This window comes from Larimichthys crocea, chromosome XXI (genome assembly GCF_000972845.2).
Source record: "Larimichthys crocea isolate SSNF chromosome XXI, L_crocea_2.0, whole genome shotgun sequence".
Lineage (NCBI taxonomy): Eukaryota > Metazoa > Chordata > Actinopteri > Sciaenidae > Larimichthys > Larimichthys crocea.
The window spans coordinates 19,090,843-19,106,215 of NC_040031.1; the positions used below are offsets into that span (position 1 = coordinate 19,090,843).

At 39.7% G+C, this 15,373-nt stretch overlaps 1 protein-coding gene across 5 annotated transcripts in view; it reads left to right on the forward strand.

The window, feature by feature from the left end:
• The window catches only part of sema3ab (sema domain, immunoglobulin domain (Ig), short basic domain, secreted, (semaphorin) 3Ab), a 57,446-nt gene that overhangs the window by 25,872 nt on the left and 16,201 nt on the right, over nucleotides 1-15,373 (forward strand). For 2 of the 5 annotated variants that reach the window (XM_019273945.2, XM_019273947.2), the window contains exon 2: nucleotides 7,796-8,158. In XM_019273945.2, coding sequence (XP_019129490.2) covers nucleotides 8,041-8,158 — 118 coding nt within the window. In that variant the 5' untranslated portion in view covers nucleotides 7,796-8,040. Of the gene's footprint in view, nucleotides 1-7,342; nucleotides 8,159-15,373 lie in introns of those variants that run through there. The other 3 variants (XM_019273937.2, XM_019273952.2, XM_010729761.3) reach the window with 2 other exon arrangements.

The following is a 15,373-nucleotide window of genomic DNA, read 5'->3' on the forward strand; positions in this document are numbered from 1 at the left end:
AGAGTGCTGATAGAGACATGCAGCTATGACCTCAATCTATGATGCTTTTGCACAGTGACAGAGTGAACTTTGTAGTGATCGATGTTCACCTGTAGATGTAGCTTATTCTCTTCCCTCTTAACTTTCTTTGTCCCTTTTCACACTTTTTCTTCTTTTTCAGTTTTGTTGGTATTATGTTTTATCCTCCATTCTTTCTCTAACTCCCTTTATTGTTTGTGACCCTCCGTTTTATAGAGTAGGTAGACTGTATTCAGTAAGGAGAGAACAGTCCAAGGCTGAATGGGAATTATTGGGTTTATGTCAGTGTCAAGGTTCTGACTGAAAGAATAAATCTGGGTGCAAGGCTGGAGGCTCATGGATCTCTTCTGTTTGACCTCAGCTTAACACCAGAAGCCCCATTAAAATAGACACCCCAGATCAATCGATCAAACCCGTCCTTCCCCTAGATCCCCCCTGCTATTGACAAGGTCAGTTAATCCATCCTTAAATGTCAGAAGACACAATGTTTATGGGCTCAACTGACACTGCTGATGTGCACATTCTGGGGTCAGCAGTGGCAAGCAATTTGATTAAAATGCACCAAGGTGCGTGACATTCAACATATATAGTCTTTGGGAAGTAAGCGCAAGCATGATAAACATTAAAGCATAAGAAGAAGAACTATTCTGACAGATCTATTAGATCTATATATTTTGCTGGTGATTTTAACAGTTTTAGTTCTGTTCATGTTTTGACTTCACTGATGACAGATATTGTTTTCAGACTACTGGAGTTACAGGCTTAGAGGTGAGGCTTAACCCAGAGTGACACAGGCTTTTAGCTGACCCCTTCTTTCCTGATCAAAGACTCAACAGAGGTATAATCTCAAATCTTCAGTATTGGTTTTTAATGAAGTCTAACCTTTAACCCACAATAAGTCCCATCATACCATGTTGAGTAAATTTACATTCAGAGTACTTCCCTTTAAACAGTCACAATTTGTTTCTCATGGAGCAAAATCATTAGAAAATACTGAATGTTGATTTTTATTTCTAGGTTCTGTATGAATTGGCAAAGATGGGTAAGCAGGGGAAGACGCCTCTGAGCTAAGAATAGTGTATCAGCAGGTTTGAACCTTCGAAACTTGAGAAACAGTGGCTCTTGTGTTCTTGCTAACTACTTTGCCATTGGCACTGCCCACAGTTAAAATAGACTAGTCTGTCATGTTTGTATAAAAGAAGTTATTGTTATGTCTGCTTCCAGAAGGTATATCATTACATGCTGGGCAATGGTTTGCAGAAGTACTAGTGCTCTGTCTCTTTTCAAAAATGTTCCTCTTCACACTTAAAACTACACAGGGCTTGTCGTTTTAACCACCAGGAGTGTGGCAGGGAAACAGAAAGTGAAGCATGATGGTCATATCAGTTTGGTTTGTTATAGTGTGAAGGAAGTGAGCTGTGATGTCTAGACTGCTGTCACTCTGAGCTGAGTCAATAAACAGCATCACCGATGAGTTTCAGCTCGTCTGTTTCTACCACACATGCACACACACGCACCACACACACAATGTTAACAGGAACGCACATTGTAACTGCTTCTCTGAACCATTAACCCCTCCTCTCCCTAGAAAGCGAGACTCTGCTCTGACACATCAGCTTTGGAAACGTATCTTATTCTCAAGTGTTTTATTACTTTTGTACAGTAAATCTACAAAACTGCACCAGATTTACAAACCCTGTAAAATAGACAATGTGTGACAGATGTTGGAGTCAAATAGCCTAAACAATGTAAGTTATGAAATAGAGTTTCCACAAAGTTCAAACTTTGTATCAGATGTGTGTGTCTCACCATTGTTGCATTGTTTCTTGACCACAGTATTTTCTTTAACTTGTCTTTCCAACTTTTCCTAGAAAGGAAGTGTTTTGTGTGCTATCAGGATCAGTGCAGATAATCATCAGCAAGCCATAAGCGGAATAGTTTACAGTGTCCAGATCAGTTTATGAAACTATATTTGGAAAAGTCATACAGGATCATAGAGTGCGTGTGATGGTTTCTTTTTAACGAAGCAATAGCACTAATATTATTCTCTAGTTAATGCATTAATAGATAGCTAAGGCAGAAATGGCGCATGACTTAATCTGCACTGTATGTCTGGTTTGTATCTCCTAATCATAAAACCTCAGTTAGGATAAATACAGAAACAGATTCTCCATGATAGTAGATCACTATAAATGTAACTCCTCCAGAAATCTAAGCATGTCAAGAAAATTAAAGGTGCCTGCCAAGTGGTGCTGCACAACACTTCTACCTGTCGCTAAATACCATTAATATATCTGTGAAAAGTTGAAATTTAAGGTGCTTACAGAGGCTTGTCCTGCCAAGAGTCCACACTGCTGAAATACTGAGCAAAATCCTGAAATGCTACCAGCTAAGGCCAGTGTACTGCAGCTGACCCTGCACTCTAACCTCCAAGAAGGAAGGCAAACAAAAAGTATCACATTACATTTGCGCTGTGTGGCTTTTTAGGCTTTTAATGAAGCCATCAAAAGTTCTGGTCACAAATGTCATATTGTGTTCATATATCATCCAGTGCCTCTGCTCACTTGCATTTTTCTACATGGTGCCTTATCTAACCCAAGGTGAAAAGAAAATATGTCTTGAAATTTCTACTGATTATTTCTATACCGTGTGACCTTATTTCTACCAGTATATGATACTGTCACAGCCCGTCCTTGTTCGTGTAATCTCTGGGACGCTACATGTTAGTCAGAAAGAGGCTCTGTGTTTTTGTTATTCCCTGTGGAGGTGAGATGCAGGTAGCCTGAAGGTTGAAATATTGATGGATGATGATAAATTCATGTGGCTGGTTAAAGAGTGAGGCACATTCAAACAGACCATGTGTCTTGGCAAAGTGGTGTTGTGCTCTAGAGAAGCAATGTTGTTCAAATTAAATTTGCATTCTCGTCAATATGTAGTGAAATTTGAGAATGTTGTAGGACTATTTTTCAAAGTTTGATGTGATTACAGGTTGTGTGTTTTCCCTGCATTGTCATATGACCTGCCAAACTCTAAGGTTTGCCATAGCCGACCCTCTGTTTACCACAATAAGGGTGTGGTTGCTTCGGTGATGAAGACAATGCACTGTTCTCAGTAATTTATTCATAACTCTGGGGTTTTTGTTGTATTTTTCATCCATTTTTTATTAAGAAAGACTAAATCACCAACAGCATGTGGTTTATTCAGTCATGAATAGTGCACAGGATACTGTGTCTATTTATGCCATACCCTCAGAAGTCTGCATACATAGCAGAGTTTGAGTGGAAAACAGTTTTTCTGCTTTTTGTTTGATGACAGCACTGACAGATGCACTCAAGTATGATTTTCTCTCCCAATGAGTATTTTAAATAGTACTACTAGTGTTCAGCAGTGGTCAGATCTGATGTGTTTTTCTTGTATATCGTCTCACAGATGCCCCTGGGGTAAGTTAGTGAGGATTTGAGCTGATTCCAGTAGCTACCAATGTGAAGAAAGGTCCCGTTTTTCTTCATACCAAGACTTGCTGGATCACACAGCTGGCTTCCATCAATGCTTTGTGTGTATATATGTGTGTGTGTGTTTATGCCCATAATAACCACAATGCCAATACATCAGTCCTGTCATAGGCAGCAACCTAATATCCATGGCAGTGGGGCAAACTGCGTCACTGCATGCATGGGAATACAATGTTATACAATAGTATTTAAATTCTCTTGAGGTAAGTTATTCCACTGAGAAGAATTATAGTCAGATGGAACATGAATGCCTTGACTAATCATTTTCTGAAACCATTCTATACAGGCTATTCTGTACTTAAACCCGTAACATTACTCTTGATAGTTTTTATTCATGCACTTTTTCCGGGTGTGAGTTTTTCTTTTGTTTTTTTGCTTTTTTCTTGCATGCTGCCTGTTCCAATCACTCACTGTGAAGCTAATCTTAACTACAGCTGGGTGGGTGGATGCAGGGGTAAACTATGCAGGCTGATATTGTAAAGGGTAGGTGGGCGGCAAATGTGGTTAATTTGCTTGTCTTGGGCTTGTGGTTCATTTTGCTGAGCCAAATCCTCTCATTTAGGGGATTATGTTCCCAGGCTTGTGGAGAGTAGGTGGAGGTCAGGGAGGATGAAACAGAAAAAGGGAGGAATGGAGAAAGTGATGGAAAGGATTTTTGGTGTGGGGTAGAGGCATGGAGAGACATGGCAGCAGATGGGGGTTAATGTATGTGCTTGGTGTGGAGTAGGGGGAGGTGATGCTCCGAGAGAGGCAGAAGAGGAAAGCAGCTTGTGTGTTGAGAGATCTGAGGGTTGGGGGTGTACTTGTGTGGGCAGGAGGTGTGGTGAGGTGGGGAAAGAATTGTTTAAAGAGGTCTGAATGAACTCATGGGGGGCTCCAGCTCTCATTGGATATCGACAGATCTCCTCCACTACTGTTGCTACTCCACAGCCCTTGTCAGCCCCACTTTTAAACATACCATTAAAGAAGTCCTCCCCTCTCCTAGTGCACTTGCACATATGAGTTGATGAACTTTGAGATGGTCAAAGTACTCTAGGCTCTAGGCACTGTTTTACTGAACAGAAGAGTTGAGACTACAAGGCTAAATTGGTGCTTCAGAAAGGGGCAGCTCCTTGAAAGACCCAAGTTGCTTTTGGTTCTGTAAAAACCCACACATAGTCAAGGACATGTCTCTCTTATTATTGGACCAATGTTATTTAGTATATTTTTTAACCATAGTTAAGCTCAGAGGTAAAGGAGGACACTGTTCAATAATTTTGTAAAAAGCTGAAGAAGAAATTGAAACTGGAAGGCAACGTGCAGAGAAAAACAACTAAATGAGATTTGATGAAGAGCAAGACTAAAGTAGAGAAATGAAAAAGATCAAGAGAAAAAGTTAGAGTGAGTGCATGGAATGAATGAGTTAGAACAAGATGTGAACTGAGAGGGTTCAGTGAACAAGTGAAGAACTCTTGAGTTGGAAGCTCTGAATACCTCGCCTATGTCAGGAACTGGGGCATTCCCACCATCGTCTTTTTTTTTTTCTTCTTCTTCTTCTTTGAGTAGGGGCCAGGAGTTTTTATCAGCCCATTCTCAAGTCTGCATATGCATTTTTGATAAGAATCAAAAAGAATCATAAGTGACAGCACTTCAACTAAGAGTTTAGATGGTATAATTGATGTGACATACATTACAAGAGGTTATAGTTGCTGCTATCCACTTGACACTTGAACAAATGCACGAAAACACTTAGCAGATATCAACATGCAAGGAGTATGGCCAGTAGAAGTGTGGAGTAACATTCTCAAGTGGGCCATTCAATCCTAATTCACCTCAAACAATCGCTCCGTCTGGCCTTAGTTATGGCAGATTGTGTTACATGATCCTTGGAATAATGAACTAGTGCGTCAACACTGCCAATCCCACATAGCAAAGAAAGGAATCTGTCTGTTCCAGTCCCTAATCCAGTCTGTTTGGGAAGCAGAGACTGTGGCGTGACACTTGTTCCCCATAGTCTCCAGTGTTCTCCCTGGAACCTCCAAGCGCCAGCTCACATTAGCATAACCGTGAGGCCCATCCACTCACTACAGGATTAGTTCAGCTCTCCTCCCACTGTCTGATGGCTCTTTATCCAGATGGATACTGCCTGTTAGAGATCTTAACCACACCATTGCCACTAAAGTCATTATCATTCACCACGAGAAGGAATCAGCTCACTGAGGGGCTGCTGTTTAGAGTAAGATTGACATCTCATTTGGGACGGTTTAAGAGAAAAGACAGGGAACACCCCTTCAGACTATGATGGAGTAGCCAATAAATGCCCTATCAATCTGCCTTCGTCTTTGAGTGACTATTTAAAATGGTTAATCTGGTTTTGTAATGTTTTAAAGTGGATTATTTGTGTGCGGCACGTACAGGCTTTTCAACAAGACAAGCTTAAACTGAGAGATTTATTGCTGTTAATAGAGATTTGATTACACTTGTTCATGTCAGTGCCCAAATGTGGTCAACTTACTGTTCTGTATCTCATCCTGGGAATGATGTTTTTTACTCAGTTCTGTTTCACAGAATGAGATTTGTCATACTTTCCCCAGACTCAGCTTGAAAATTAAATTAAGCTTGAAAACAACTTAATATTTTGTTCACCCATGTGATTGTTGAAACTTAAGTGGCGCCATCACCAGACAGATGAGCCTGACAAGATGTATTTGTCTCTATATAACCATATTTGTTCAGATAGTTCTAGTAGCTACAAGCTGTAACGTCAGCTTCACAACTAATCCATCAGACTCGGGTAAACTAGATTGAAAAGGAGCCACTTAAATAGCATGCAGTTGGCATGATCTCCAGTCTTACTGTCTGGCTTCCTCACTCAACTGGGAAAACTCTATTTAATTTGTACTGTTATTCTTGATTTGATTATTCTTCCCTGATACATAAATAAATAATCTGTAGTAGATTTTAAACCACATAACGTAGTGATTTATTTAAAATAACTTAAGAGCATAATGCATTTGGACAAGAGCACAAGTGAGGTAATAAATTATGTATAACTTAATTTATGATACTGTTGGTCATGTGGGACCATAGATAGATCACTGTAAAATGGATTCCTTTCAGTATTATGCCGTTCTTTAGTTCTTAAGTAACAGATAAAGGAACAGTGCAGGACAGACACAACAAAATAAAAGTGAATTACAGCAGCTAATCCTAACAGCTGTGTAATGCATAAAATTATAAATTCTAAAATGCATAAAAAAAAGAAAGAGTGATGAAAGAGATCTTGTGCATAATTGAGTATAGAGGGAAGGTAAAGAAGATTTTCCTAAAGCTAATCAACATGAAGTATTGAGTTGAAAAAAAATACATAATGTGGATTGTGTGCTACTCTGTTTTGTTAATTGTTTTTTAACGCTGCAAAATCTAAATAAACTGTTTTGTTAATTGTTTTTTAACGCTGCAAAATCTAAATAAAAAAAAAGGTTTTAGGTCTCCTCTATATTGAAAAAAAATATATATATTTTGTTTTGCCTACGAATGTTCTGCTTTCATGTGTTTTCCCATTTTCATACTCTTTCTAACCTCTTGCCTTGCCCTCACCTTTCCTACTCCTACTACTTTTGCTTTCACTGTTTTCTTTTTTATCATGCTTTCTATGCTCTCTCACCCTCTCTACCACCTACACTGCACTCTCTTCTTTCTTAATCCTCTCTCTCTCTCTCTCTCTCTTCCTCTCTCTCTCTCTCTCGCTCTCTCTCTCTCACACACACACACACACACACCCACACACACACACACACACACACTCTGACTATGCTGTCTGCCTCAGCTGTTCTCAGTTGCACTGTGTGCCTTGTGCTGTGGGGACAGGGCAGAGCTGCGCTGAGTGGGGCTGAACTAGTCCAGAGCAGTGTTAAGTAGACAGAGAGAGAGAGAGAGAGAGAAAGAGGTAGATAGAAAAATAGAGTGAAAGAGGGAAAGAGAGTCCGTGCAGATTGTGCTTACCAAGCAGACTGGATTAACAGCTGAAACAAACTGGACCTGTTTTTTCTCTCTTAAGCTTGAGGTAGAGACTCAGCAATAACGTGGATGGTTGTTTAGACGTGGCTGCATGCAAGGACGGAAAACTATGGCAGTGATACTCAGACCCTTTCACTCTTCCCGGCATTTAGTATGGTGAAGATTTCTTATTTGTGCTTAGTTTAGTTAAGTTTACCTTGGACTTACTAGTGTGGGAGGCTCCCTTGAAGTGACATTGACCCATAACCCCCAACTCTGCTTTGCAGGTTCTGTCTCCCCTGGAGTTGGACTCTAATTTTGTCTTTTGACCCCTGGAACAGGAAAGGGTTTTTCATTTGGCAGTGGATGTGACCTGCTGAGAACCGGTCTGATCCACCAACATTTATTCGTAATCACTGGACAGCAGGAACATTTCTTCAACCGGCATTTCTTTTACTACTCAAGATCCGAGACTGACCGCACTGGAGGCGTGTATTTAAAGGACCTCGCTGGCCTCTATTGCCCCAGGACCATGGGCTCTCTCTGGGGCAGCTTTATGCTGCTGTGCGGGGTAGTTTTGCTCAGGACGGAGGGCAGTGGAACCCAACAGACCAAGAACAACGTTCCCAGACTAAAACTCTCCTATAAAGGTGAGTTCATTGCATTTGTTTTGTCTCTCATAAATGGTCATTTCTCTAAATGATTAATCTCTTTACTATTTACTTTACTTTGTCCTAAAGTCTTGCCTCTTGATCATGTAGATGTTGATGCCCAAACTGCATTTGATGTACTGTATTGATGAAGGGATTGCCAGTGTCTATAGTGTCTATAAGTTGTAATAACTGTGAGATCCTAGATATACCTTTGAAGTGCCTGAAAAAGTACAAACGTAATGTAGTTGAAAGATATCTATGTTCTGGTTGTGTGGTGTGTAAAAAGCAAATTAACATTTAATGTTCATTGAAGTCATGCAGATAACTCTCCCAAATATAGTGTCCATGTTCCACTAGGACACTATAAAAAGGTGTCGTTCCATGGAAATCTTGTGGCAGTGTTAAAATAAAGAGTACTAAATTGGTTCTGTAAAACAATCAGTTGGGACTAATAAATAGGAATGAATGATAATGAATAATTCACTAGAATACATTTTAGTAGGATTTAGGAAAGTAACTTCACTTGCCAAATCAGAGGAGGTGCTCCTGTCTGACTCTTTATTACAGAAGTCTGTCTCTGATGCACTCTCTTCCTGTCTCTCTGTCCCTGTTTCGATCAATTGCTGTTGTCAGTTTTGCAATGAAAAGTAGTGCCAGACATTGACTCCCTGGCAGTTGAGCATCATTTATCCCTCTCTCCCTTTCTTTTTTTTTCCCTGGATGTCATTTTACCGCTCCGTTTTTTCCTGCATGGTAATTATACTCAGGATGAATGGTGCAGGTCTGTTTCAGCAGATGGCTTTCCCAAAGAGAAATGTTTCTCACTCAGCACTGGGAGATCCATAATTATACACACGCACACACACATACACAAGCATGCGCGCGCACACACACACACACATACACTCACACACATGTTTGCACACACACACACATAAATACATGGCCATCTGTAGATAGCTAATGATACCTGTGTGCGTATCAGTCATTTAAAACAACATGCTGTCAGTTTGGTGAAACACGCCCATGCAGTGATATCTCTATTAAAAGTCAGGCCTTCAGGTAGCAATCTGGCCAGCTTGGTTATTTGGCTGCCATCTCCACATTCAATATTTCCATTAGACCTCATTCACATTTCAGCTGGTGGCGACAATATTTGGCACCATCCCTGGCTTAGGAGGATAGTGGGCAGGTATCATTTTCATGCCTGCAATGTAGTGGAAATATTATTCATATAATACTGTAGAATTTCATCAAACATTATCCACCGTAAGTCCCATTAGGCAAGTGACATGGGATTACTGCATTATGAATCATTTATATTATCTCATAAATTATTTATTCCCCCTGTGATAGCTGAAACAGACTCAAATTTACTTATGGAAAGGAAGAAATCAGATGATTCACAGAACAGTACCTACCTAGACAGCCTGAGAAGATGCCCAGTCATGAGCAAGGAACATCTGATCAGTGACGCATGAGACTGTGAGGGGAAGGAACTCTGACCCCTGTAGGTCACTGGGAATACTGGGAAAATCCATGTGCGTCCAAATAAATGTGTGTATGTGTGTGTGTGGGAGGGTGCGTGTAGGCATCCTCAAACGTCCACATGTTTTTGAGTCTACTGAAGACTTAACTCCTATGAACATAGCAGGGAAGTGTTTGTCTCGAAAGCGTGAACCTGACCAGCAGCCTGCTCCCCCACAGTATGAGCCCCAATGAACACAGTTAGGCTCTCTAAAGCAAACATACCAACTTCCCTGACCAACCACACACGCATCCCAAACCTCCTGAATGAACCTCAGGAGATTCCAATAGATCTTTGAAAGCGAGAGTTGAGGGGCAGAAGGGCAGTGGAGTAGGGGGAAAGATAATAATGGTACCCCATGGCTACCTAAACATGAGCCAACTGACCAACTGTATCAACAACTAAGTGACTGGGTGATGATGAGGTGTTGGTAGGCCACAAGTTTACAGTGCACCACGGCACCATGGTGTCACTTCACATATGTTATACTTTGACATAAACTGAAATCGATTCATACCCTAGGGGCAAATGGATCCTCGAGAGAGTTTACAGAGATTCATATGGTTTGATCGTTTATGGGTCACAAGAAGTAGAACGCATGTTGTTTACTGTCCAGGGAATGGAAGAGAGGGTACTTCGATTTTATAGGATGTGGGTGTACTGCCAAAAGTAGTGCTTCTCTTCGACCTGTCCACCCCTTTCCTGAGCAGAGCCAAGTGCTTGCACACTAGTGCATACACATATCCACACACACATACAGGCAAATACATTCACAGCAGCCTAACTAAATTCTTTCTCTCAAATACCAAGGAGGAAAAGAGCCAAGAAAATTGAAACTACAGTAGGAATTCCTTCGTGTCATTGACATTCTTCTTCTCATAGTCATGCATTCAGCTGTTTTTGTTTTTGTGTTATTCTTGTTTTCATTGTGGAGTAAAGTGACTTTTAATCAGTGCTGGAGAATGGATAAGGTCTCTGAGAGACTTTTAATCCAATAGCACGTTAAGAATCTTAGGAGTGGAGTTGGGTTTCTCTTGATGTGTACAGTATAGACTCTAAATGGCCCTGAATGGCCATAGGAAGGTATTCTATACACTCTGGAGGCTTTTCTCTGGTTCTGAATAGTCTCATTCCCTCCAACTGGCAGCATGTTCAGGATTTGTTTAGCAGTGCTTAGTTTTTGGTTTGTTTTCTTCAGGAGCTCAAAGAGAAATCTTTGTAGTCATTTGACTCAGTCATCATCTGTACTTTCAGCAAAGTAAGACAACCCAAAAATAAATTCACTCATACACTTACATAATCTGCAGTGCCCATGGCTAATGGCTAACAAACAAGGCATAGTGTCATTTAAGGCTAGGCAGTATGGTTTAAGTCAATATCATCTCATTGAATATTAACATTTCCCCATATCAATATGGCAAGGCAAATATATACAAAATCACCTTTAGAATGATTAAAGTGAAATGCAGCAAACTTTGTTTTACATGATACATTAACTGTGTTAAACAACTTCATACTACTATCTATCTATCTATCTATCTATCTATCTATCTATCTATCTATCTTGAATTATTGCCCAGTACTAGATATGTAATTAAGTCTGCTTGACACTGAACAAATTATTTAACTGATGAAGCTTTGTGCTGTTTTCCCTCAGGTATGGATGAATCAGTGATACGTTGTGTTTTGTCAGTGTGCAACCATTCACTCAGTCATGAGAACGATGAACATCACTGAAGCTACTGAACCAGGGCCAAACATCAGTGTTCCCATATACAGTGCGGCCACACGTGGGTTATTGTTAAGACGTGTTTCTGCTTTTTCTTAGGAAGCACTTAGATAACACTCCCTGTGCCCTCCAGGCGAGAAAGAGAAAGAGAGAAAGACGGAGAGAATGTAGGCTAAAAGAGTTTATTTTTATCAGTCTCACATGGGACTGTTGATTCTTTGCATCCATTCCATCTGCCCCCTTATCTCTCTCACTCTCACTCTCTATCTCTTTCTCTCTCACTTTCCGTTTTCACTCTTGCTCTTCTGCTCTCTCTCTCTGTCCTTCACTCACAAATTCATTGTTACAGAATATAGTAGGGGTGAGAGAGATTTAGAGAGAGACTGACAGGAAAAGGTAGGATATATGGTATAATTGTTTTTTTTATTATTATCATTAAAATAAATGGGGGAGGAAAAGACACAAAAGAGAAAGTAGGCAAAAAACAGCTGGTAAAAAGTGGCATTTGCAGGATTCTTGACAGACCTACTTCAACAGTTACTGGGAAAAAGAGAAAATTTGTAAAATATGGCAGGGCAGCAGCTGCCACCTGTTACAGGTCACACATTTGCCTATCCACCTGTCTTTATGGCTCTATCTTTCTGTCTGCCTGTTTGTTTGTCTGTGTGAAAGTGTTAAAGAGCAAAGCATGTCCTATTTAGCACAACATTAAACCATGTTACTTCTACAAAAACCTTTTTCTAGGGCTAGCAGTGTATCATACCGAATTTGCTCGATATTGGTTCAAATTTTCAGGTTAAATGGGAGGAACAGGCCACTGTATCCATTGTATATTTACCATGAGGGGATGCTAGTTCAGACATGTATTAGAATACTACCTTTGGCATTACTTCGAAACATCCTGTTTCTTTCCGATACCACACATCACTGCATGCTCCATAAACACACATACAGACAGAGATTCACACACAATACCCATAGAGTATCTGTCTCTGGATGAATAGCTTTTAATAACTTAGCAGTAGTCTCTGTTGAATGGTCTGTTGCCATGGACACTACTCCCATAGACAATTTTTACAAACCACAGTGTATGTGTATGGCGGGTGGATGTGGTGATGCTCTTCTCCATTCTCTCACAGAGGGATGTGGTTTAAGGAGAAATGAATTGCAGTCATCGTGTCTGTGCAATCTCCCTACAGACACATCCATGACACCTCGCTGTTTATAAAACAAGCAGATCACTCTATGGGCAATTACTTATTTCCTTTAAATGACGTGATTATGTAGTAATTACACAGATACACTGTTTGTATTGTTCACTGTTTGTTTTAAGGAGTAGAAAGGATCTTTCTTTTGCTTTTCCAGGTAGCGCATCAATGTGCATTTTTGAATGAGTGTGCGTATAATTATTTTTGATAGGTGTCAGGTATAAGAGCAATAGTAAAATATTATACGCGGAGGATGGCAACTTCATCTTTTCCTCCCACACACAAATGCAGCCTTGGTGCAGGTGAAAAAGGGTCAGAGGTATCAGGCGGGTGTTATTGTGTTGTCAGTGAAGGGCTTAGAGTAGATCCACTAATGATTGATCACCAAGGCTACAGAGGAACATAAATCTGGGACGCAGCTTTGGACTGGGCAAAGTAATACTTTTAGTGCAACTTTTTATGACCTTGAGCTTCTTTCCAGTGGCTAGTTTATGTGCAGCCCAATAATCCCTTCATAAAATCGAATTATTTATCAAGATAATCTACCCAATAAAACATAACAAAATACTTTATTGTAATTTGTCTCAAATCAAACAAAACTTTATTCAGATTTACATACATGTAAAGGCACCGATACAAATTACAAATACAAATACAAATATAAATATCTGGAAGCACTTCTGAATCCTAAATAAAACTTTTAGAGTTATTCATAAAAAAATGGCTTGAATTACTACTGTATGTCTTAACCAGCTTTTGGCTGCTTTTGGTTTGGAATCAGTCCAACTATATATCTGAGTGGATACAGACGAGATCTGTTCTTTACAACTTCAAGAATACTTTCAAATCCCCATGGACTTATTAAGTCAGCTTTAGATTCTTCTTAGAAGACTTTGAGGTGGGGAGTCAGAGAGCCCGAGGGCTGGGTCACACAGGACTGTGAGTTTATATTTAGGAGACTGTCTAAATCTCTCCCCATCAGCGCTGAGGCACAGGAAACCAACTAAATCACCAAGACAATGACAATAAAGACTGGGTGTCAACCCATTGTATATTACCATCCAGTTTACAATAGTGTGCATGTGAGTGCACATTCACACGTGTGTGCATGGATTTATTGTATGTGAAAAAAGCAAGTTATGTTAGACTGACTGTCAGAGCCAAACTGTTACATGCAGACAAGGAGGTTTGGAACTGGAGCCAAGAGGATTTAGTTTTTTTCCTTTCTCTCTCACAGCTGTGTTTCTTCACCTGTTAACATTTTTCTTTTGTCAAATCCAGCTTATTCTTATTTTTTATTTATCTCACAACATTTTATATTTTTCTTCCTGTTATTGGCTATTGTTACCAGCATACTATTATACCCATAAACTCTCCAAAGCCCCTTATTTAAAACAACTGAAGTACATTATAATACAAAATATATATTTGATTTTCATTGAGGCCAAATAATAATTATGATATGTATGTAGTAATTATTTCTAGAATATATATTTTATTATTATTATTATTATTATTATTATTTATATATTTGCTTGAGGCGGTTGATGCACTTAATGGTGGATGGAAACACTTAAAAAATAAATATATAAATAATAATATATAAATATATATATATATAAATAAAGCATATAACTCACATGACTGATTAGCTGTTTGAGCTCCAAAAGTTTCCTCATTGCTTCCATGGCTCTATAATACACTCATGATAGCTCCACACAAATATGATGTAACCCTCCTCACACAAACACATAAAACAAACAGAAATGCCATGTTTCCATCATGTTTTCTGCACTTCAAAGTGCTTGTTATAAATGATTTAAAACAAATAATTCAGGTTCAAATTTGCAATACATTTGGATGGAAACACGGCTAGGATGATACCCTCACATTTTCAATTTTCTTTTCTTTTATACCAGCTTTGCTCTAGCTCCTGTCCTTTCATTCTCTTGGGTTCTGACACACTTTAGAGAGGGGGCATTTTCCTTGCTAAAACATTCATGAACGTTTTTGTTATTTACTCCCTGAAAAAGAGAGAGAGAGCACCAATGGAACCAGTTTTCCTCTGTTCCATAACTCTCTACCCTTTTGTGTGGGTGGTCAATGGGAGGGCGTCATAGTGTGGTTAGACTTTGCGGGTGAGAACAAAATGTGAGAAGAACAGAGCATGAATGTGTGTGTGTGCGTATGCACATGCTACACAAAAGGTGTTATAATGCCATCGCCATAATGCCACCTTTAGAGGTCGTTACAGTAATGAGATCCTCAATGTCTGTTTGTGACAAGTCTGGCTTTCTGCTGTGACAGCTAATGTAGCTTCTTTGCCAGACTTGGCAGACCATTGCATTACACTGCAAAATGTGAGCTGTAGCCCATAGTAACGTATCCTAATAGCTGTTGTGGTTTAAAGTAATCCTGTAGTTTGGACTATGAAATATTAGCAGAGTCATATGACATTACATATTCCTCCCTGTTTTCCACTGTGAATGTACCAAGTTCTGCTTGGCTGCTTTGGTCAAGGTCACTTCCCCATGCAGACAATTTGATCATTGGCTCCCAATGCTGGCATTACCTGCCCGGTCCAATTTGGCTTGGCAGTGGTTCTTCACTATCTGTCAGTTGCTTTGCTTGGCCAAGCTGTACAATTTACAGACCCTGACATTTGTAAAGGGAATGGAAGCTTTTACAACAACAACACAACATTTACAGAAAAAAATAACATATAAAAAAGCAGCAAAGGAGGCATT